Genomic DNA, 25533 nt, shown 5'->3' with positions numbered 1-25533 from the left:
TGCAAAAACTGAATGGTGTGTCTCTACTGGGTGCACATTTATATTCACTCAACCTAAACAGGATTTTTTTTTGAGACGGAGTCTCGCTGTGTTACCCAGGTTGGAGTGCAGTGGCGCGATCTTGGCTCACTGCAAGCTCCGCCTCCCAGGTTCACGCCATTCTCCTGCCTCAGCCTCCAAGTAGCTAGGACTACAGGCGTGCACCACCACGCCCGGCTAATTTTTTGTATTTGTAGTAGAGACGGGGTTTCACCGTGTTAGCCAGGATGGTCTCGATCTCCTGACCTCGTGATCCGCCCGCCTCGGCCTCCCAAAGTGCTGGGATTACAGGCTTGATAGAGTCTCACTGTGTTCCCCAGACTGGAGTGCAGTGGCCCGATCTCAGCTCACTGCAGCCTCTGCATCCCAGGTTCAAGCGATTCTCCTGCCTCAGACTCCTGAGTAGCTGAGATTATAGGTGCATGCCACCACACCCGCTAATTTTTGTATTTTTAGTGGAGACGGGGTTTTGCCATGTTGGCCAGGTTGGTCTCAAACTCCTGGCCTCAAGTGATCTTCCTACCTTGGCCTCCCAAAGTGCTGGGATCACGGGCACGAGCCACTGTGCACAGCCCTAAACAGGATTTTTAAAATTATTTCTGTTTCTTTTTAACTTATTGCAAAGGAAGCTCTTTGTAACAAGTGGATTAGTGAAAAAAAAATGTAAAAGCAAAATGACCAAAAAGCCATTTAGATAACTATGTCAGCCTGATAGTAAATTAGGTGGATTTGATGGATTTTGATTAGCATTAACCTGTTTACTTGTTTTTAAAAAGAGTAAATCAAATATATGTTAGCAGAATTTAAAGGACTGTTTTTTAGTTTTAGCATACTGCAAGTTTGGCTACTTTTTCTCTGATCTTTTATGTATGTTAAGAAATAACTACTAAGTGCTTTAAATTGCTATGCTACATTTCTAGTTGTTTTATTAAACATTGACTTATCTTATTCATATTTTTAAGGCTAAGGATTCAGTATTTAAATAAAAAGTATTTGAGTAGAACTAGGACTGAAAGATTTTCTGTTAAAATTACCTTTATGTCTTTAACAACAACAAAACACTGCATGTTTCTAATTGTATGTCATTATCTCTTAGCTTCATTTCTTTTATGAAATAAAATTATTATATTTTCCAGTTTTAAAAAATCTTATTTTATAGAGACATGCTAGTTGAGTGGATTATTGCTACTATACCTTTATTATTATAGGTTCATATTATTTACTGATGTGTTGCCAATTGAGTTACACATTGACATCAGACAACATTTATCAAGTAGGGACTCTGAAGCATAAAAGATGCTGTCCTTGTGCTTGAGAAGCTGTCAACCTGGTTATAGATACAGTCTATTTACAACTAAAAATACCTTTAAAATACCACGAAACAATATATAAGTGACTCTGTAAGTTCCTTTGGGGAAGATATGATGTTTTGTGTGTCTTACAAGTCATAACATCTAGCATGGGGCTGGATTAATAGCCCAGTATATATTTACTAGTTGAAGCTTCCATATCACTTTATAGATACTCAACAGTTTTGCTTTGGTGTATATAATGACTTTCAGTAATTAATCTGCCTCTTTATAAAGATTTCATGCTATACTATCTCAAGGAGCTACAGAAGCAGAAACTTTTTGTTTTATAGGGTTTTGAAACTGTTATGTTGATTTAAGTCAGTAAGCCTGTAAAAATATTTATTAAACACTTATCTAGGATTATAAAGTATATTTTAATAGATTAAGCGTCAAACATTTAAAAACATGTGTATCCTACATTTGCTAAATGAGCACATTATTGTATATTAACAAAATTTGTAGGCATATTTCTGTGTAACTGAATATATTAGTCATTGATACATATCATTGTGAATGTTTATACCGTCAAGTCCCGCTGAATGAATGAGGATAAGGTACACAGTTCTGCTGATTCTAAAGGATTTGAACAGGAGTTATGATTAGTTTAGAGACCATACAGTGGAGAATAATGAATCCTCTACTGTAGGTGAAGAGTCTGAATGTAATTTGGAAGGCAACAAATAGCTGCAAAAGCTTTTGTTTTGTTTTATTGGCAGACTCTTCACCTACAGTGAAGGATCAGTGTTCTCCACTGTATGGTTTTAGACTATCTTAAATTCTGTTCACATCTTTTAAAGTCAGCTGAACTGTGTACTGCACTGCTCTGGAAGCAAACGTAGTACTCCACCACGTAAGTGGTTTTGTTTGTTCTATTTCCTTCATCCAGAATGCTTTTGCATACCTCACCCTTACTTCATCATTGCTCAGCTGCTGAATTCCTGGGCAATATAAAATCTCCATGAAAAAAATCATACTTCATAGCTCCTGCCTTCCTGGGGGACCAGCCTAGAAGCTAGATATTGCCTATTCATTCCTTCCACCGATTCATGAGACACCTCAAGCCCAATATTCACTATATAGCAAAAGCTTTATCTAAAACACCTGCAGCCCTAGTTTCTATCAGAGTGCAGAAAGCTTCTAGGACATGTTATTTAGGGGAAACTTGACAGATTTAGGCCCAGCAAATGATCCCTCTATAGGAGGGGCACTAGCTTCCCCACCTCAGATGATAATGTAGCTGTTTTAGTAGGTCCTCTGAACTGGTTAGCAGGCATCATGCTTGATTGCAGCAACACTATTCATATCTGTCTCCTCTACCAGACTGTGAGCTCCTCTGAGATTAGTTTGATTTAGGCAGCTCTCTTTTCAACTCTAAGGGAGAAGTAATTTATAAGATCCTGGCTGCATTGATTAAGTATTTGCTTGTGAGAAATATAGATGCCCTAAGTTAGGAGCTCGCTATTAGGCTCAAGGAGAGGCTACCCATCAGGAAGCTCACCTCTGTGACTTTAGCTCACACCCATTTCAGATCCTGGTTGATTATGTAGGTGAGGACCTAGATCTTTCATTAAAGGCAAATGTATTCCTTATAAGATCATTTACTTCCTTCTCAAAATGATCCATTTTTCAATCTCATCTTAATCTAGGTTCTGTGCTAGACAGGACCGGAATTTTATGCGTATGGCCAGGTGAGGGCAGCAGAGAGCAAACAAGCACTTCAGTGTTCTTATCTTCACACAGCTGGCTCCTGCTGCTCCTCCTCCAATTTTCAGATCAAATATCTTAACGTCTCTGAAAGGTCTTCCCCAAGGCCCTATCTTAAGTAGGTCCCCTTTGCATTCCTTACCCCAAGCTTCTCTTCAGAGCCCTTATCAGTTTAGAAATTTTATTTCTGGCTTTACTTGTTTAGGCTTCATTAGAGCAGACATTGCCTCTTTCATATCCGTATTCATAGTCAGGAAGTTATTTCAGTAGTCCAATGAGACTCGATCGTGGTGATCTGCATTAGGATGGTAACAGTGGTGATGATAAGACATGATCATATTCAGGATGGATTCTAGATGTAGAGCCAGGTGAACTTCCTAAAGAATTAGTTACTGGGGCCAGGCACGGTGGCTCACGGCTATAATCCCAGCACTTTGGGAGGCTGAGGCAGGCGGATCACTAGGTCAGGAGATCGAGACCATGCTGGCTAACACGGTGAAACTCCGTCTCTACTAAAAATACAAAAAATTAGCCAGGCGTGGTGGCGGGCGCCTGTAGTCCCAGCTACTCGGGAGGCTGAGGCAGGAGAATGGCGTGAACCCGGGAGGCGGAGCTTTTAGTGAGCTGAGATCGCACCACTGCCCTCCAACCTGGGATCGCGCCACTGCCCTCCAACCTGGGAGACAGAGCGAGACTCCATCTCAAAAACAAAAACAAAAACAAACAAACAAAAAGAATTAGATACTGGTAAGGAAGAAAGGAGAGGATTATTCCTACGGTTTTGACTTAAGCTACTAGTTAAATGGTGGTGCCATATACTGAGATGGAAAATACTCAGAGGAGCAGGTTTGGGGTGCAGTGTTAGTTATGTTAAGTTGGAGTCACCTATTTAATATGCAGATGGACATATCAAGTAGGTAGTTAGATATTCAAGTCTGGGTATAACCAGCTAAGTTGGGTAGAGATCAAGACTAGAAATAAAATGTTGTAATTTATCAGGATGTATATACAGCCAAGGAACCGTGAAATCATCTAGGGAGAGTGTTCATGGAAACAAGAGGAAGGCCAAAGGCTGATCCCTGGGCAGTTCAACATCTAAAAGTCTGTCTGAGAAGACCCAGCAAAGAAAACTATGAAAGAGCAGCCAATAAGAGGAAGGCGTGTGTAGTTTCCCTGAAGCTAAGAAAGAAAGTGTTTCAGAAAGTGAGGATTGCTCAACCAACGTGTCTTCCAGGCAGAACAAATGTGCAATAAATGAATAAATAGAGCCACTATATGATTACAGTATCTTTAGCAAAAAAACACAAAATATGAGCCATAGCTTTTATCATATGTAATCTTCTGTTCTTAAACATTTTAAGGAAAATCTGTTATTCTCTTCATGTATATTCTGTATGCCCACATAGGTTTAATTTCTGCTATGAATTAATTCTGTCACGTTTTTGTGCCTGGGACTTCAGAACATATGGTATTACAGGAGTAAAAGTAAAACGCATCATTAAAGTTAACAACCGTATTCTGAGATTAAAATTCGAAGAGAAATTTCAAAAGTTTTTGGAGAATGAAGATATGCATGATTCAGAGTAAGAAGTTGAATTCTTTATGGAACAACTTTAAAAAGTTTGACCGTATTTGTAAAATTTCTATTTTAAAAGTTTACAGCATTAAAAATACACATATACCTTGTTAGTAAATGTTTCCTTTTTATGCATCTCCCATGGCTAGGATGACCTCATAATTTATCCACATAGAGCCTGTTTTTGAGGTTGGAGGCAGGGGAGATATTAATAATGACACTAGAACATTGCATGTAAATGAGAAATATCCCTGGCAGGACATATGGTTATCTTATCTACGGCTAAGCTTTTGTGAAATCAATCCTCAAACTTTTTCTGTTTCACTTATTCTTAAGGAGCTACCGAAGGATGCTGGAATGCCTTTTTTATGTTTTTGATCCTGAAGTTACAGTGAAGAAAAAGCATCTTCTACAAATACTTGAAAAAGGATTCAAAGAGAGTGAAACAAGCAAGGTAACATAAAATGTCATTTAGAATAATGCTTTCTTCCTAGCAAATGGAGCTCTGCCACTGGTTAAGCATGATTCTCAATCCTTTTATCCATATTTATAGTAAACTTCTACTGCTGTTTCACAAAAAGCTTAGTGTTATTATGGAAAGTATAGCATCTTTCCTCTTTGGATTATACCAAAGTAAGTTTATCAATTACTACTGTCTGACCCTACTTCTAGGGATCTTATTTTTATGTTGTGATCCTTTTGTTGATGGTTTTGAAATCTGCTTTTTAAATTGGCTATACATCTTTAATCTGTTGTAAACTCTCCAGAGTCTTCACCTTGAAACAATTCAGTCACTTAACTCCACTGTACTTTGTAGCTATTGTCCTGTTTTCACTTTCTTTTTACTGCTACCATTTCTTTATTCTCTACTTCACTATCCCCATCTTGCTGCTGATCTTGCTTTATCATTGGTAACTTCTGATGCCCCAAGTACCCAACCAATCTTTCTCAGATCTCCACCGTCTTCACGAGGCAGCTGTAGCACACTGGTGTAGAGCAGCGCTTCCCAATCCTTTTCACACCATGACACACATAAAATGATAATATTGCTGCATTTGGATCCCGATTTCACTCCTCAGCAGCTACGTGACTTCACCTCTCTGTTCATCTGTTTCTTCCTATTTGTAAAATGAAGATAATAATAATATCTACTTTGCAGAGTTGTTAGGATTTAGTGAGATAATGCATTAAAAAGTTATTGGATATTTGTACACCAGTGTTCATGACATCACTATTCAAATAGCCAAAAAACTAGAAACAATGCAAATATGCATCAACAGATGCATGGATAAACAAAAGTGGAATATACATACAATGGAATGCTATTCAGTCATAAAAAGAAATGAAATTCTGAAACATCCTACAACATGGAAGAACCTTAGAAACATTATGCTAGTGAAATAATAAGCCAGACGAAAATGGAAAAATATTGTAAGATTCCATGTATGTGGAGTACCTAGAATAGGCAAATTCAAAGACAGAAAGTAGAATAGAGGTTACCAGAGGCTCTGGGAGAGGAGGGGGTAGGAGTTACTGTTTAATGGGTACAGAGTTTCAGTTTGGAATAATGAAAAAGTTCTGGAAATGGATGGTGGTGATGGTTGCACAACAATGTGAATGTACCTAATGCCACTGAATTGTATGCTTGAAAATGGCTAAAATGGTACATTCTATCTTGTGCGTATGTTGCCACAATAAAAAAAATCACCCCCCCAAAAAGCATTCCATACACTCAATGGGGAATGTGTTGGTGGGAGTAGAAGCAGATGACAGGGCACCATGTGGGAGAGTTATTGCAGCAGCTCAGGCCGTAGAAGTTGGTACTCTGCTGCAGGGTGGTGGTGAGAGTGCTCTCATTGTACTTTATAGAGAATTAAGAAGGAGGTGAGGAATTCAGGGTTTTACAAGGCAGAGTGAATTGCTCACATTCAGTCCAGAGAACTATGAACCATTATCAGGAGAGGGTGAGGGAAGGATGAGGCTAACACTTCTGTGTTTTCCACCTACCAGCCCCTCTGCTGAGTACTTTATCTTCTGCATCTCCTAAAAGAGATGAACCATCTCCTTTAATTCTCCCACAGCTCTCTGTGCTGCTCTGTCCAAAAGAGTAGCCACCACCCACATGTAACTATTAAGCATTTGAAATGTGGCTAGTCCAAATTGAGTATACTGAAAGTTTAAAACAAGCACTGTTTTTAAAGACTGAGTATGGAAAAAAACACTATAATTTTTATATTGAATACATGTTGACTTGATAGTATTTTGGACATATTAGATTAAATAAGATAATAAGATTTACCAAAAAAAAAAAATCGCTTGGACCAATGCCTGGCACCAAGAAAGTTTTTGATATTTTATTTTGAAAGTTTTAAATATTTTTATTTTTGAATTTTTATTATTGTCTGAAACATTTGACACTATTGATTGCCTTCTCCTTTTTGAAACTCTCCTTTGGCATCTGTGATATTACACTATTGTTATCCTCCTATTTTTCTGATTGTTATTTGCTTCCTTTTTGTTCCCCATTTTGCCTCTAAACATGAGAATAACACAGGTTAAAGTCTCCTGATCTTCCCTTTTTTCTTCACACACCGTCAATTACTGTCATTGTTAAGATCCTAGAAATGGGAGAAACATCAGCGTGTAGCATGTAAAAGATGAGATGAGCTACATTTCTGTGCTATGATGTGTACATAATGGGTCAGGATAAATATTTATGTTCTGCATTGTTTAAGAGATGGGCTCTGATTTAAAAGACAACTGTGTAAGCAGTTTAGAAGAGAGGTTTGGCTAAGGTTGGCAGTATCTACAGGCAGAGGGCTGGCTGTAGTGGGGAAGAAGAAACTATTTGACTAACAAACATATCTAAGGTTAAGTCCACTTTCTAGTTGGAAGAGGAAGGAGCTCTTTCCATCACTTCAGGATGAAGTGTTCAGTAGTAAGGGTGGGAGAGTATGTGAGTAAATCTGCTCACATAGCTTGATTTCATTCCCTATCAAATTGTTTGTAATCAAGGACTTGGTCAATAAACGCAGAGACTATCACATATTCCCTTATGGTTTCTCCAAAATGTACATCTTCAGTTAGGCTATCTCTTCCTCTCTGCTGTGACACCTACAGCTGCCATTCCTGCACAGTTAATATACTTTATTTTCTTATACCGTATGTCTGAAACCAGCCTTTTAAAACTGTAAATTCAGGGTTACATGTGTAAGTTTGTTATTTAGGTAAACTTGTGTCATGGGGGTATGTTGTACAGATTATTTTGTCACCCAGGTATTAAGCCTAGTACCCATTAGTTATTTTTCCGGCTCCTCTCCTTCCTCCCACCCTCCTCCCTCCAGTAGACCCCAATATCTGTTGTTCCTCTTTATGTGTTCATGTGTTCTCATCATTTAGCTCCCACTTATTAGTGAGAAAATGTAGTATTTTGGGTTTCTGTTCCTGTGTTAGTTTGCTAAGGACAATGGCTTCCAGCTCCATCCATGTTCCTGGAAAGGCTGCATAGTATTCCATGGTGTATATGTATCACATTTTATTTATCCAGTCTGAGCATTTAGGTTGATTCCATGTCTTTGCTATTGTGAATAGTTTGCAATGAACATATGTATGCACTGTGTCTTTATGACAGAACGATTTATATTCCTTTAGGTATATACCCAGTAATGGGATTGCTGGGTCAAATGGTAGTTCTGTTTTTAGGTCTCTGAGGAATCATCATACTATTCTTCACAATGGTTGAACCAATTTACACTTCCACCAAAAATGTATAAGCATTCCTTTTTCTCCACAGCCTTGCCAGCCTCTGTTATTTTTTGACTTTTTAATAATAGCCATTCTGACTGAATTAGATGGTGTCTCATTGTGGTTTTGATTTGCATTTCTCTAATGATCAGTGAGGATAAGCTTTTTTTCTTACGCTTATTGGCCACATGTATGTCTTCTTTTGCAAAGTGTCTGTTAATGTCCTTTGCCCACTTTTTAATGGGGTGATTTTATCTTTTGTAAATGTGTTTAATTTCCTTATAGATCTGGATATTAGACCTTTGTTGGATGCACAGTTTACAAAAATTTTCTCCCATTATGTAGATTGTCTGTTTACTCTGTTGTTTCTTTTGCTATGCAGAAGTTCTTAAGTTTAATTAGATCCCATTTGTCAATTTTTGCTTTTGTTGCAATTGCTTTCGATGTCTTCCTCATGTAGTCTTTGCCCATTCCTGTGTCCAGAATGGTATTGTCTAGGTTGTGTGAGGGTTTTTACAGTTTCGGGTTTTACATTTAAGTCCTTACATTTAACTCCATCTTGAGCTGATTTTTCATATATGGTGTAAGAAAGGGACCCAGATTCAATCTTCTGCATATGGCTAGCCAGTTATCCCAGCACAATTTATTGAATAGGGGTTCCTGTCCCCATTGCTTGTTTTTGTCAGCTTTGTTGAAAATGAAATGGTTGTAGGTGTGCTCCCTTATTTCCAGGCTTCCTATTCTGTTCCATTGGTCTATATGTCTGTTTTTGTGCCAGTACCATGCTCTTTTCCTACTGTAGACGTGTAGTGTAGTTTGAAGTTGGATGGTGTGATGCCTCTAGCATTATTCTTTTTGCTTAGGATTGGCTTGGCTATTTGGGCTCTCTTTTGGTTCCATTTGAGTTGTAAAATAGTTTTTTCTAGTTCTGTAAAGAATGATAGTTTGATAGGAATAGCATTGACTCTATAAATTGCTTTGGGCAGTATGGCCATTTTAACAATATTGATTCTTCCTGTCCACGAGCATGGAATGTTTTTCCATTTGTTTGTGTCATCTCTGATTTTAAAACCAGCCTTTAATCTTTTTCCCATAAGCAGCTCTCTCCTGGTCTTCTTTCCTAATTTCTATAACAATACTGTCATTTCCTTCACTGAACATGCTCAAAGTCTTGGAATTATGTTCAACCCCTCCCTTTTCCATTATCCCCACATCTAATCATTTTCTAGTGGTTCTTCATTTCTCTCCCTAATCCCATTGTCTGCCACCACTTTCAACCCTTAGAACTTTCCTTCTAATCTTTGCCATTGTTTCCTAATAGGCAACACTCCCCTTGGTCATGCCCCCTAGTTCTTCCATTTTTCACAGTACAAACAAATTAATCTTTCTTAAAACATGATTTTCATAGTGTACATTGCACTGTGTCCGTGATGAGAAACTTTCAGTAGCTTCCCATTACATATAATGATGTCCACATTCCTCTTCCTGGCACTGAAGGCCTCTGACAACCCTCACAATCTAGCTTCAACCTATCTCCCTATTACCAAATATGCCAAGTGCCCTTAATGAAGTATGTAGTCTACTTGTGATTCTCCTAAGTACAGCTCATACCTCCCTTTGATGAAATGCTGTTTTCTATTTTTTTCTTGTAACAGACTTACTGATCCTTGCAGTCCTAGCTCAAGGGCTTCTTCCTTTGTGTGACTTTTCCTGAATTTTCAAACAGTAGGTGCCCTTTTACCTAGTTTGCAGGTTAACCCAAAAAGTCAATTAAAATGGAGAACTGTAAACAAATCATTTACTTAACAAATCCTTTAATATAACTTAAAACATAAATTTACATTCATGTGTCAATCTTCTATGTAGGGCCAAAGGCTTTGACTATGAAATTGGAACTCTTACTAGTCTTTCTTGTATCAGCCATAACCATGTTTCCTATTAGTTTTGGTTTCCTTAAAGTTGAGCATGCACTTAAAGATTCTTGCAAAGTAACTCAAATGTAAGAATCCTTCTAGTTTGTCTGATTTCCCCCACCACCCCAAACTTCTGCATTTGCTTTGTCTACACATGCCTTGCCAGAAGTTTTTAATGATTATCTTCTATTGAATTTTACTCATTTTTCCAAAACTGTTCAAAGAAACAACTCCTCTTCTATTTTATAGCTTTAAATAATATATGTAATTTCATAACAACTACAACTGGCATAAGCAAGTCTGGGAACAAAATTAACTGACTCTTGGTAAGCATACAACACAGCTGGATACAGTAGAAGTACATCCGTGTTTTTAAAAGTTCCATTTTATCCCTGAACTGCCATCATACTATGAGTTATATAGACAACAAAAAATACTGGTTAATCCTGCAAACTGGTTAAGTGTTAGTTAAGTGGTGATCAACTGAGAATGTTTATTGTAACACATTTGTTTTATTGAGGTATAATCATCTGTGTGCATTTTTCTACCAGTTTTTAAGCGCAGGATCTGTATTTATAGAGTAGATTCTTAGTAGAAATCTAGTGAAGGAATGGATGTTAGATAGATGGATAGCAATCACACCTATTTGTATACCTTCATATGTTTTCCTCCTCTTAAAATATAATTTCATTTCAAATTTCTGATTATTTGAATTATGTCCAATCTTCAAAGCCTACCCATGATTTCATTACTTCTATAAACTCCTTCCTAATCCCTTCAGTTAGAAAGTATATCTTATTTGACACATCTTGTGATGCCTTGTATTTTTTTAATTATCGTGTATAGTTTCTATCTTTGCCTTTCTTAACTGAGGACCAAGACTATTCTGTAACCTTACAATGTCATGCACATGGGTCATATCAAATGGATATTTAGTGATGTTCATTGAAAGTCTAAGAAGGTTACTTACTGGGGTTGGAATTTGTGGTCAGATAAGCCCTATTAGAGTATAGTCATCCATCAGTATCTCCAGGGGATTGGTTCCAGGACTCATGCAGATACCAAAATCTGCAAATACACAAGCTCATTATATAAAATGGTGCAGTATTTGCATACAACCTACACATATCCTCCTGTGTACTCTAAAACTCCTCTAGACTACTTATAATGCAATGAGAATACTATTTAAATAGTTGTTATACTGCATTGTTTATTATTTGTATTATTTTGTATTGCATTTTTTTCCTAAATATTTTCAGTCCATGGTTGGTTGAATCCTTAGATGTGGGAACTGTGGACATGGAGGGCTGACTGTATTTATTTTTTAAGAATTTCTTTGGATTGCAGATTTCAATAAAAAAAATAGTAATTTGGCATTTACAGATAAGACATAATTCTAAGTAATTTGGCTATTAATGTTAAACAAATAGTAATTTCAAACCTTTGAGATTGTGACAAGGACAAATAGACCTGAGTTCAAATCATGACTTTGCCAATTACTAGTTCTGTCCTTGGAGAGATCGTATAATCTTTTAGCTCTAGTTTTCTTACTACTAAACTCTAAAAATAGAGATTTTTGGTTATTGGAGCTGTTTTCACAGCAAGCAGGTAATGTGAACATTACTGATAGAATACTTTCAAGAAATAAAGTTAGTCACAATACAAACTAGGACTTCCATGGCTTAGCACATGAAAAGTGTTTTGTTTCTGGAAAACAATGTAGATTATTAGACCAAAAAATTATAGTATAAATAAGAATTTTCACTGATATAATACCTCATTCCATTAGATTTTCTTTTTGGAGTTAGCAAGATTACTAGTGGAATACTCATTGAAAGCTATTGGTCTTGCTCCACATAGTATTGTCAGTCTTGACTGTGGCTGCTTTTCCAGGAACAATTTTTGTTCTGCATCACCTTTTATTAACCTATTTGCATATGAATTTAAGATATATAAATGGCTTTGCCAAATGAAGTTGCACGTGAAGGTTATCTATTTCTTTTCAGTGAGTCTGGCCTGCAGATTTCTTTGCCCAGACACATAAACATAAAATAATAAACCCTCTGTATTGAAGTTGAAGTATTGTCAATTTTATGAAAATACTCAGACTTTGTTTTTTCTTTGCAGTTGCCTCTCAAAAAAGAAGCCGTCATTCTTTCTAACAGTTTAAGTATAAGTGAGTGTCCCAGAATTGAATTTTTACAGCAAAAGCACAAAGATGAGAAGAAAAACTCTCTTAAGCATGAGCTCTTCAGACATGGTAAATACAAATATGCCATGTTTCTGAACTTTTAAGTTCTAAGTCTTCAAATTCATTAATTATCTTCATACCATTTCTGACACTTGGTTTTATCAACCAAGGAGATGTTCTTCAAACCATTTTATTTCATATTTACCAATGTTGTAATACATGACTTTCTCATCATTAATTTAGCCACACTTTTAACAAATACTGAGTGATTATTATGTCAGCATTAAGAGGAACATTTGTTACTCAGATATTTAATTCAACTTTTCAAGGACATTTTTCACAGTCTGCTTTTGTTCATTATGTTGTCTCGCAAAAACTCAGCATATATATTATATATACAATATATATTTTATATATATATGCGCTACACACACATACACCAAATTCACAGGAAAGAGAAAAGAATTTGGCCCATATATGTGATAATTATATAATAATTATATAAAGTACTTCGGAAGGTAGGCCTGATTTGTCCTGAATCATCATAATGTAAGATGATAAGAAAACCTGGGTTTAGGTTAAAATTAGCTAAAGACAAATTGGAAAGTGTATGGATTGCTTTATAACTTGTAAGACAAATTTTTGATAACTTACTCATAGTTACTAGTACTTCATTTGCAGCTTGAATATGTAGAAATATAAGTACACAAACCAATTTATAGGACACTTCTGGGAGAGATTCCCTGGTCCCACGGATTGGGGAAAAAGACTACAGCTTATCATGCCCTTCTTGCCTCACCCTCTTCCACTGCACATTCCTTAGTTCCACAAGTATTTATTGAATGCTTATTGTGTGTTAGGCACCGGAAGGGATACAGTCTATGCAAACTAGACAGTTTCATCTTTATGGTGGTTATAAATATTAATCACAAATATAAAATCATAGTATCATATAGGAGCTATAAACATATAGTATTAATGCATAGTACCAAAGAATGTATAATATGGAGAATAGATCAGGTCAGGGAGTAAGGAACACCTATTCTTTAGTCTCAACCATCCAACCTACTAAAGCAGGGTCTCCAACCCCTGGCCTCCAACTGGTTGCAGTTTGTGGCCTGTTAGGAACCTGGCCACACAGCAGGAGGTGAGCAGGGGGCAAGTGAGCAAAGCTTCATCTTTCTTTACAGCCACTCCCCATCATTCGCATTACCGCATGAGCTCCACCTCCTGTCACATCAATGGCAGCATTAGATTCTTATAGGGGCGCAAACCCTATTGTGAACTGCACATGCGAGGGATCTGGGTTGTGTGCTCCTTATGAGAACCTAATGCCTGATGATATGTCACTTGTCTCCCATCACCCCCAGACGGGACCATCTAGATGCAGGAAAACAAGCTCAGGGCTCCCACTGATTCTACATTATGGTGAGTTGTATAATTATTTCATTATATGTTACAATGTAATAATAATAGAAATAAAGTACACAATAAATATAATACACTTGAATCATCCTGAAACCATCCTCCCATCCCCAGTCTGCGGGAAAATTGTCTTCCATGAAACCAGTCCCTGGTGCCAAAAAGGTTGGAGACCACTGTACTAAAGAACTTGTGTTAACTTAATTCTATAAGAATGACATTCTAGGTTCCAGAATGCTAAGGTGAATCATTCTGAACTAAACTATGTGTTTTGCAGTTTTTTATTCAGTTAATAATAATTATAAAATTAAGCAGGTTATTTAGTCTAGAAAGAACTCCTTAACTCCTTACTTGAAAAAAATCTTTTGTTCTTTATCATTCTTCTCTATTTTCATATTAAGAATACCTCATAATAATCTGCTAGATCCTGCTGGAATGTTTTCGAAAACTATTAGGTTCTCCTAATTTTCATTTTATATCTTGTACATAGTAAAAGCAAACAAAATTTATTTGAACGTTTTACTGTACTATGATTATAAATTCTGTTTTTAGATTCTTGACTTTAGGATTTAATGAATCCCAAGGATCCTTAAGAATCTAAAGGGAAATGAAATGTTTATTCATTAAGTAGACATATATCGAGTGTCTCCTACTATCTAGGCTATGTGCTAGGTGCTACTGAACTTTTACCCAGTTAACAACAACACAAATTTATTTTTAACTACTTAAAAAACCTTGCCAAATTAATGTGCTCTTTCCTTCTCCCTCTTCTGTAAAGCTTTGCTTGATATAATCACACAACACCTCTTTTATAATCATTTCATTTATTCAATAAATATTTGTTGAGCATCTATTTTGGATCGAGCAATGTGCTATGCGCTATACAGTAGCAAACAAGAGAGCTAGCATCTCTGTGTTTACAGAACATACATACAGTTTAGTCTTTAAGCCAATAAAGAAGGTTATGTTGGAAAATTATTAAAGTTAATTATTCTGAAGAATTGCTTCTTTTTTTTATATTTAGGCATCCTCCTCATTACAAAAGTTTTCTTTGGCCAGAGTGCTCAGGCCCATGAAAAAGAATCCATCAGTCAATCCAACTATCCAATGGTTAATTCAGTGTTCATTCCTCGGAAATATTTACTAAGTATGTCTGTCATAAAGATTAATGTGGTTTCATCTCTCTGAATGAAAAATGTTTGTGTTTAACACGGATACTCACAGTTTTATTTCTACTTAACAAAGTTTGTAGAATTTTCTACAAAAATGTTACTAGCTACTAATAATTTTTATATTTCCTACCTTAAAGACATTTATGTATGGGTGTGGGTAGATAATCTGGCAAATTTTAATGTAATTATCTATTTGTGTGTGTGTGTTCATTTTCAAAGAATTAAAAAACCACCCAACTTTTAACAAGAATTTTAGAGAAATACGTTTGTCAAAATTATATGGCCACACATTGAAAAGTGAAAAAGTATGAAAAGGAAAAGGATATGAATAAAATTAAGCACTACTAGTCTATGTAGTGAAAGGATGACTAGTAAGTATTTATATAACTAAAAAGCTAGAGTGGAAAAGATGAAAGAAAAAATCCTCAATAATATAACTGTTGCAACTTACTGACTTTGTTATTTATTAAAAATGAAAGAAAAATTCTTCAATAACATAACTGTTGCAACTTATTGAGTTTGTTATTTATTAATCTATGTAAGAATGAAAAAGTATCTTTCAATTTGAGGCAATGTGTTTGCTTTGCTTGTTTTTGTTTTTACTCTAGATTCTGTCATGGGACAAAGAAACTGTGATTGCAGTGTTCGGCAGTGCAAGTGGTTTGTCTTTGATCATGATCTTGTTTTGCCAGAATACGTTGTTGAATTTGAGTATATTACAATGGTATGAATTGTTACATATTTTTAAAGACTAGAATTCCTTAAATGGGAACAGAGTAGTAATTTGAAGTCAAATAATGCTATGTCAAGTTTATATTATGTGCCTGTGTGTATAATTGTTATTTTGTGAATAACTTAATTTTCAAAACAAGTCATTATGACAACTAATATTTTTTAGGCAAATAATCAAATGATTAATATATGGTTGTACTCTCACTGGAAAAGATTGAGTCTACTTTGAAGATTCAAAATACATTGAACCTACATTGAAGAATAAACATGAACATTTTGCCCTCACTTTAACCTCATTGCCTGCCATTCTCCTTCACCAGGGAATGCACTGCTAACAGTTTTATAGGTTTGCTTTCAATCCTTTTTCTATGCATTTGCATATATAATAACAGATACCATTTGACATAGTAGAAATAAGGTCTAAGTATTCTGTGATTTTTTTGCCTTTAACAATATGTTTTGAACATATTTCCACTGTAGTACATATAGATGGGTATTTCATTATTTTGGTGGCTGTATATCATTTAGCAATACTAATTTATTTAACTAGTCCCCTGTTGATAGATTGTGTCCATATTTATTATTTAAAATAATATTTCAGTGAACATCATTGTGGATGTATCTTTATGCAAATATGGAAGTTTCTCTACAGGATAGATTTGTAAAACTTGGAGAGTCAAAGGATATATGCATCTTAAATTTTGTTAGATTTTGCCAAATTCTCTCCACAAAGAATTGACTGTTTTACACATTTCCAAGTGTGTCTGACAGTGCATGCCTCATTACATTTGCCAACACAAGATATTATCAGTCTCTTTTGGCCAGTATGGCGGGCAAAAAACAAGATATTTTATTCTTTCATATGCTTAAAATTATTTAGAGTTGTATGAACCAACTGTTATATATTTTGACCATTTTCTATTATACTCTGTCTTTCTTGTATTAATTGGGAAAATCCTTACATACATTCTGGATATTAGTACTTTATCTTAGCCCAGGCATGGTGGCTCACACCTGTAATCCCAGGAGTTCAAGGTGAGAGGATTGCTTGAGCCCAGGAGTTTGAGACCAGCCTGGGCAACATAGTGAGACCTTGTCTCTACCAAAAATTTAAAAAATTTAAAAAATTAAAAATCATTTATCTTATATATGTTGCAAATATTTTCTGTCACTCGCCTTTTAATTTTAATTGTAAGAAAAAACTCGTCATTTTAATTTGTAATTCACAAGTTAATTTTTAAGAGGTCAGCTCTCTCAATCTTATCCTGTATGAATTCTGAATTTTATGTCTTATTTCAAAAAGCTTGTAACAAATATTCTTTATTTTCTTACAATACTTACATAACTTGTTTTAAAGCCTTTAACTTTTTTAATCCATCTAGAAATTGTTTTATGGTGTGTGAGGTAGAAAAGTGGTCAATTTTTTAAATGAATAAATATTTAGGCATTACCTTTTCTGCTCTATTTTGAAATACAATCTTTATTGTTAAAATTATTTGCATATATTAGGAATCTGTCTATATGAATCTATTCTGTTCCATCGAGCTCTTTCATCTAATTTTGGATCACTATCATAGTTGTTTGGGTTATTACAAACTTCATATATCTTGATATGTGATAGGGCAAATCCCCTTCCTCTGTCCCCACTCATCTTTTTAAACTGTTTTTGACTATTCTTAAACAGTATCTTTTTCCAAATAAAATTTAGAACAGCTTGTCAAGCTCTATTTTAAAATCTTGTTAAAATATGATTGAAATTATACTGAATTTAAAACTTAATTTGGTGTGAACTGACTACTTTGCAGTATTGGACTTCTTGTTCTAGGAACATGATAGTCTATCTACTCCATTTACTCAGGTCCTGTCTTATAGTTTTCTTTATATAGGTCTCCAACATTTCTTGTTTAGTTCTGGGCATTTATATGTTATATTGCTATAATGAATAGGATTATATTAGTCAAGTATACCTTTAGCAAAACATACAGAAACCCAGACAAACAGTAAGCAGATAGAAGTTCATTTAACTCACATAACAAGTCAAGAGATGGGCAATACCTGGCAGTTGTGACCATTCAATGATGTCAGCAAAGACCTATCATCATCCTCCTGCTTGCCACTTTATGAGCTCTTTTGATGTGATGATTCAATTCTTTCTTCTCTTCTGGAAAGCTTGCTTCTCTTAGTTCCTTGGTTATTTCTTCTCTTCCATTCTCTATTAGGCCCTCTGGAACACCCCAATTAGTTAAATATTGGATGTTCCAAATTGATCCTTCATGCCTTTTAATTTTTTCTCTTCTACTTTATACTCTATTTTTAAATTATTTGTTTTGAACTATTTTCTCAATCTTAGCTTCAGCATTGCTAATTTGATCTGCTACCATATCCACTTGTTTCTCAGGGTATTTACTAAATTTTTATTTTAATAATTGTTTTTATTTTAGCTTCGAAGTGTATGTCCTTTTCTTTTCCACAGCAGCTTATTCTTTTATCATAGATACTTTATTGTCCTAGATTTTTAAAAATTCTCTGATGAAGTATTTTCGTTTCTTCTAGAACCAGTTCTGTTTGTTTATGTGGCTCTTGCTCATTCATCCACAATTCTTACCGTAATTACTGAATTACCTGATAATTAAGGTAACCAATTGCTCTTTGTTCAAGTTTCTCTGGATCTGATTTTAAAAGTGTTTATCTCTTGCATATTCTTCAGCCAGAGGTTACCTTTCTGATCCTATTTACCTGTCAATTCAGTCCTTTCTGATTTATGTGTCACAATTTCTAGACCTTTGTAGGTACCTTCTTCACTGTTATGAAATATTTTAAAATTATCTTTTGCCAGTTTTAAGAAATTTTCAGTGGGTGGGAATAGATACACCATGCGTAGCCTACAATTTTAATCTGCTCTCATAGATGTCCTAATGTGATTCTGATAATCACAGATATGACTGTATAACTAAAAATGTCAACTCATCTTTTCTACATAGCCTGTTTTTCAAAATGACAAATACAGCAACTGATTTTGCAATATTTTTAATACATTTTTTAGGTCAAGTCACCCTCTTTATTTTCTGTATTCAACAATGTTATTCTAGAAGAAAGCAAAATAAACCCAGAAGGATCAGTATTTTCCAAGGATTTGAAATTTGATGATGAAGTTATAAAAATGGAGCCCAGAATCAAGGCCCGACCAAAACTGATTAGTTTGGATGATAAAACAATACTTTCCCTTGCAAAAACTAGCGTTTACAGTCATATTGTGGTGAGTATTGTGAGGAATACAGCTTTGAAACAGGAATCTTGAATTTGGAATCAGAATCTAGCATGTGAAGTCAAAAGATACTAAACTGCCTGTCTGATGATGCCAGGTACAATGCTACCTAAAGTGCCCATTTCTCTTTTTCTACATGGATTAAAACAGTGCTCTCTAGTAGTAATATAATGTGAACCACATATGTAATTTTTACTTCTCTAGTAGTAATATAATGTGAACCACATACGTAATTTTTACTTCTCTAGTGGCTGTTTTTAAAAGTATTTTTAAAAAGTAAAATTAATTTTAATAATACATTTTATTTAACTGAAATATCTTAGTTTGTTTTCTATTTCTATAACAAAATACCACAGAGTGAGTAATTTATAAAGAAAATACTTTTTTAGCTCATCGTTCTGGAGGCTGGGACATCCAAGAGCATGGTGCCTGCATCTGGTGAGGGCCTCTTGCAGTGTCATAAAATGGCAGTGGGCATCACATGGCAAGAAGGCAAGAGCAACAGAGCCAGATAGAGCTGATTTTATAACAAATTTACTCCCAAGATAATAGACTCACTCCTCTGAAAGTGACATTGATCCATTCATAAAGGCAGAAGGATTAAGTTTCCAACACATGAACTTTTGGGGGACACATTCAAACTACAGCACTTGCATATCTAAAATATTAGCATGTTAACATGGAACCAGGTATGAATATTCATTAATGAGGTAATTTCATCCTAACTCTTAATTCTGAAGTATATTTACACTCTGAGCACATCAAGACTAGTCACATTTCAAGTGCTCAATGGCCATTTGAGGTGGCCTTCCAATTAGCAAGGGATTTTATTCCTGAATAACCAGTCAGCTCTCTTTAATAAGATAAAGGCAGATAAGTTTTAAATAAGCTTCTAGAATTAATCAACATAGAATATGGGATCTTTACAAAATTAATCAACAGAAATCAGGTTACTTATTAAAGTGACTTACTTTATGCTGAGACAATTCTATTGAGCTATTAGGCCTACTTCCATGTCTGACTTTTAGACGTGTTCATTTCAGATCTGCTGCTACCACTCTATCCAAACTACTACAATTTCTGACCTAGACTATTACCCCAGCCTTCCAACCAGACTCTCTGTACTCTACTATTGCAATATTGCACAACTCCAGAAGGCAAAATTCACATTATATTCTCTTTAGTGTGCCCTTTGAGTGCCATTCATTATATAACTGAATAGAACTCAATACAAGATAAGGGGAGTAGGATGCCTCTAGAGTTATGCAACAGAGGCCCTGTCCTGTGTCTGTAAATGTGCAGTATAATAAGAGCAATCTTCTGGCTGACAGTATTGAGAAATTGTTATTTCTGCACTATAATATCTAGATTTACTATTTTAGTAAGAAATTAGTTTACCTGCATCAAAAACATCAATTTAGTGGAGAAAATAGATATGTGAACACATGTGGGAAGCTCAGGGTTACTGGGAGAGATTTATAGAAAGAGGTGAGCTTTGAGTGGATTTCTGAAGGACATGAGAAATTTAGTTGTTTACATCTTCCAGACAGAGAAAATATTCTTACCTGTAGAAACATGGTTTTGAAAGATCTAGATGTCTTCAGGGACCACTGAAAAATTTAGTATGCCGAGAATATAGTGTTACAGTGGTGGAGGGTAAAGACGTAGGTTGGAATTCAAGAAAGACACTTGAAGCCAGGGCTGGAAGAGTATGAGGTTGTAGCCAAATTAGGATGGATTTTGGAAACCAAATTTTAAAGTTTAGATTCTTCTGTTTAAGGAACAGACTCTCTTTAAAGACCCTAACTTTGATAGCTTATGAATGGAATTAACTGAAATCAGACTGGTGGTATAGAAATTCAGTAGAAAACTATTGCACTATCCAAAAGAAAAATCCATTCATTTCTTCACTGGATAACCAGAAAACCGGCTGCACCATTGTATCACCACTACCACTGCCTAAGTCTGCTAAGGCACTGATAATGGTGATATAATGGTGTGGCCTGTTTGAGAAACAGTTCTACAATCAAATGTATAAAGAAAAGAGGGAAAGAGGGTGATCAACAGTATGTTAGATAGTGAAGCTCTTTATCAGACACATAGGGAAGATAAATTCAGTTGTGGACATGTTAAATGTAAGGTTTCTGTAGAATATATCATGGATGATACCCATATGTGACTTGTAAAATCACTAGTCTGCATAAATTGGCCCTTAACAATTTTAGCTAATTTTGACAGCTATTAGAAATTTAACTGTTTCTCCCTTCTAGGAATTTTGTTATGTCCACAATATAAGGCATAATGGTGGTGGTGAATGAAGATAGCTGGGAGATAGATACTCGATACTGTAGTCAGTTGCATTAATACATTTTCTTGTGCCCTTGTTTATTTTGCAAGCTATACATAAATACAGTCTTCACTTGATATCACTCATAATGGTATAAAGACAGAAAACCATATAGGCATCAGGATCTCTCCTTTAGTATAAATGTGTAATAACATTTGTTTTTATATAGCCTAGAATGAAATGGACAAGAAAAGTCTGGGCCAAATTCTGATGTAGGTGTTGTCTTAAACAATCTCCCACCTCCTCCTTTGACCTTCTGTCCTCCTACTTCAACACCCTCAGCCTTTCTTCTTTGGTTTGGTGCCCTCATACATTTTCCTGCCATCTCTCTTCCATGAGGTATCCTACCTGATACCCCAAATTTTTAGGGTCTCCATTGTTCACTGGTTAGCCTGAGAAATAGATCTACCCTAATAAATATCTTAACACATATATTTATTTTCTAAAAAGAATTTCATGCCAATTGTTGATAAACTTAGATCAAGTGAGAAATCATATTAATCAAGAACCAGGTCTAGTGATACTATTACAAACTATCTTTTAACATCATAGATTTTTTTCTTATTGACAGTTTCTTAATGTTATTTAAAATAACATATATTTTGTAGTATACTGACTCAAATAATTGTTCTAAACATTTTAGATATCCACACTTTAGTTTGATGTAGAATGTAACCTGTATTATTTTTTAATGTATATTTTATTTTACTTCAGAGTCTGAATCTACATGGAAACAGCTTGAGTAAATTGAGAGATCTCTCCAAGTTAACAGGACTTCGAAAACTAAATATTAGCTTTAATGAATTTACCTGTTTAGATGATGTATACCACTTGGTAAGAACTGTTCCCTTGAATCTAAAAAAGTGAAACTCATAGAAGCAGAAAGTAGAATGGTGGTTATCAGGGCCTAAGGGCTAGGGGAAATGGGGAGATATTGGTCAAAGGGTATAAACTTTCAGTTATAAATTAGACAAGTTCTAGGTATCTAATGCACAGCAAGGGTGGTGATGGATGTGTTAATTTGATTGTGGTAATCATTACACAGTTATATCAAATCATTACATTATACACCTTGAACATCTGCCAATTCAATATTTTTTTTTTCATTATTATACTTTAAGTTCTAGGGTACATGTGCACAACATGCAGGTTTGTTACATATGTATACATGTGCCATGTTGGTGTGTTGCACCCATTAACTGGTCATTTACATTAGGTATATCTCCTAATGCTATCCCTCCCCCCTACCCCCTCCCCACAATAGGCCCCGGTGTGTGATGTTCCCCTTCCTGTGTCCAAGTGATCTCATTGTTCAGTTCCCACCTATGAGTGAGAACATGCGGTGTTTGGTTTTCTGTTCTTGCGACAGTTTGCTGAGAATGATGGTTTCCAGCTACATCCATGTCCCTACAAAGGAAACAAACTCATCCTTTTTTATGGCTGCATAGTATTCCGTGGTGTATATGTGCCACATTTTCTTCATCCAGTCTGTCACAGATGGACATTTGGGTTGATTCCAAGCCTTTGCTATTGTGAATAGTGCTGCAATAAACATACATGTGCATGTGTCTTTATAGCAGCATGATTTATAATCCTTTGGGTATATACCCAGTAATGGGATGGCTGGGTCAAATGGTATTTCTAGTTCTAGATCCTTGAGGAATCGTCACACTGTTTTCCACAATGGTTGAACTAGTTTACAGTCCCACCAACAGTGTAAAAGTGTTCCTATTTCTCTACATCCTCTCCAGCACCTGTTGTTTCCTGACTTTTTAATGATTGCCATTCTAACTGGTGTGAGATGGTATCTCATTGTGATTTTGATTTGCATTTCTCTGACGGCAAGTGATGATGAGCATTTATTCATGTGTCTGTTGGCTGTATGAATGTCTTCTTTTGAGAAGTGTCTGTTCATATCCTTTGCCCACTTTTTGATGGGTTTTTTTTTTTTTTTTTTTTTTCTTGTAAATTTGTTTGAGTTCTTTGTAGGTTCTGGATATTAGCCCTTTGTCAGATGAGTAGATTGCAAAAATTTTCTCCCATTCTGTAGGTTGCCTGTTCACTCTGATGGTAGTTTCTTTTGCTGTGCAGAAGCTCTTTAGTTTAATTAGATCCCATTTGTCAATTTTGGCTCTTGTTGCCGTTGCTTTTGGTGTTTTAAACATGAAATCCTTGCCCATGCCTATGTCCTGAATCCTATTACCTAGGTTTTCTTATAGGGTTTTTACGGTTTTAGGTCTAACATTTAAGCCTCTAATCCATCTTGAATTAATTTTCGTATAAGGAGTAAGGAAAGGATCCAGTTTCAGCTTTCTCCTTATGGCTAGCCAATTTTCCCAGCACCATTTATTAAATAGGGAATCCTTTCCCCATTTCTTGTTTTTGTCAGGTTTGTCAAAGATCAGATGGCTGTAGATGTGTGGTATTATTTCCGGGGGCTCTATTCTGTTCCATTGGTCTATATGTGTGTTTTGGTACCAGTACCATGCTGTTTTGGTTACTGTAGCCTTGTAGTATAGTTTGAAGTCAGGTAGCGTGATGCCTCCAGCTTTGTTCTTTTGGCTTAGGATTGTCTTCGCGATGTGGGTTCTTTTTTGCTTCCATATGAACTTTAAAGTAGTTTTTTCCAATTCTGTGAAGAAACTCATTGGTAGCTTGATGGGGATGGCATTGAATCTATAAATTACCTTGGGCAGTATGGTCATTTTCACAATACTGATTCTTCCTATCCATGAGCATGGAATGTTCTTCCATTTGTTTGTGTCCTCTTTTATTTCATTGAGTAGTGGTTTGTAGTTCTCCTTGAAGAGGTCCTTCACATCCCTTGTAAATTGGATTCCTAGGTATTTTATTCTCTTTGAAGCAATTTTGAAGGGGAGTTCACTCATGCTTTGGCTCTCTGTTTGTCTGTTATTGGTATATAGGAATGCTTGTGAATTTTACATACTGATTTTGTATCCTGAGACTTTGCTGAATTTGCTTATCAGCTTAAGGAGATTTTCAGCTGAGACAGTGGGGTTTTCTAAATATACAATCATGTCATCTGCAAACAGGGACAATTTGACTTCCTCTTTTCCTAACCAATTACCCTTTATTTCTTTCTTCTGCCTGATTGCCCTGGCCAGCACTTCCAACACTATGTTGAATAGGAGTGGTGAGAGAGGGCATCCCTGTCTTGTGCCAGTTTTCAAAGGGAATGCTTCCAGTTTTTGCCCATTCAGTATGATATTGGCTGTGGGTTTGTCATAAATAGCTCCTATTATTTTGAGATATGTCCCATCAATACCTAGTTTATTGACAGTCTTTAGCATGAAGGGCTGTTGAATTTTGTCAAAAGCCTTTTCTGCATCTATTGAGATAATCATGTGGTTTTTGTCTGTGGTTCTGTTTATATGCTGGATTACATTTATTGATTTGCATATATTGAACCAGCCTTGCATCCCAGGGATGGAGCCCATTTGATCGTGGTGGAGAAGCGTTTTGAAGTGCTGCTGGATTCGCTTTGCCAGTATTTTATTGAGGATTTTTGCATAGATGTTCATCAGGGATATTGGTCTAAAATTCTCTTTTTTTGTTGTGTCTCTGCCAGGCTTTGTTATCAGGATGATGTTGGCCTCATGGAATGAGTTAGGGAGGATTCCCTCTTTTTCTATTGACTGGAATAGTTTCAGAAGGAATGGTACCAGCTCCCCCTTGTACCTCTGGTAGAATTTGGCTATGAATTCGTCTGGTCCTGGACCTTTTTGGTTTGGTAGGCTATTAATTATTGCCTCAATTTCAGAGCCTGCTATTGGTCTATTCAGGGATTCAACTTCTTCCTGATTTAGTCTTGGGAGAGTGTAAGTGTCCAGGAAATTATCCATTTCTTCTAGGTTTTCTAGTTTATTTGCATAGAGGTGTTTATAGTATTCTCTGATGGTAGTTTGCATTTCTGTGGGGTAGGTGGTGATATCCCCTTTATCATTTTTTATTGTGTCTATTTGATTCTTCTCTCTTTTCTTCTTTATTAGTCTTGCTAGCAGTCTATCAATTTTGTTGATCTTTTCCAAAACCAGCTCCTGGATTCATTGATTTTT

General features: G+C 35.7%; 1 protein-coding gene across 1 annotated transcript in view; it reads left to right on the top strand.

The window, feature by feature from the left end:
- LRRC9 (leucine rich repeat containing 9) overlaps window positions 1–25533 on the top strand; it is a 134696-nt gene that overhangs the window by 37328 nt on the left and 71835 nt on the right. Inside the window, exons 11-17 of the mRNA XM_030931688.1 lie at window positions 4502–4678; window positions 5008–5125; window positions 12456–12588; window positions 14966–15088; window positions 15722–15837; window positions 18889–19101; window positions 22172–22291. Of these exons, the coding sequence (XP_030787548.1) occupies window positions 4502–4678; window positions 5008–5125; window positions 12456–12588; window positions 14966–15088; window positions 15722–15837; window positions 18889–19101; window positions 22172–22291 (1000 nt within the window). The remainder of the gene's footprint in view (window positions 1–4501; window positions 4679–5007; window positions 5126–12455; window positions 12589–14965; window positions 15089–15721; window positions 15838–18888; window positions 19102–22171; window positions 22292–25533) is intronic.

Source organism: Rhinopithecus roxellana, chromosome 5, assembly GCF_007565055.1.
Source record: "Rhinopithecus roxellana isolate Shanxi Qingling chromosome 5, ASM756505v1, whole genome shotgun sequence".
NCBI classification, from domain to species: domain Eukaryota; kingdom Metazoa; phylum Chordata; class Mammalia; order Primates; family Cercopithecidae; genus Rhinopithecus; species Rhinopithecus roxellana.
This window is presented reverse-complemented; position numbering and strand designations above follow the sequence as displayed.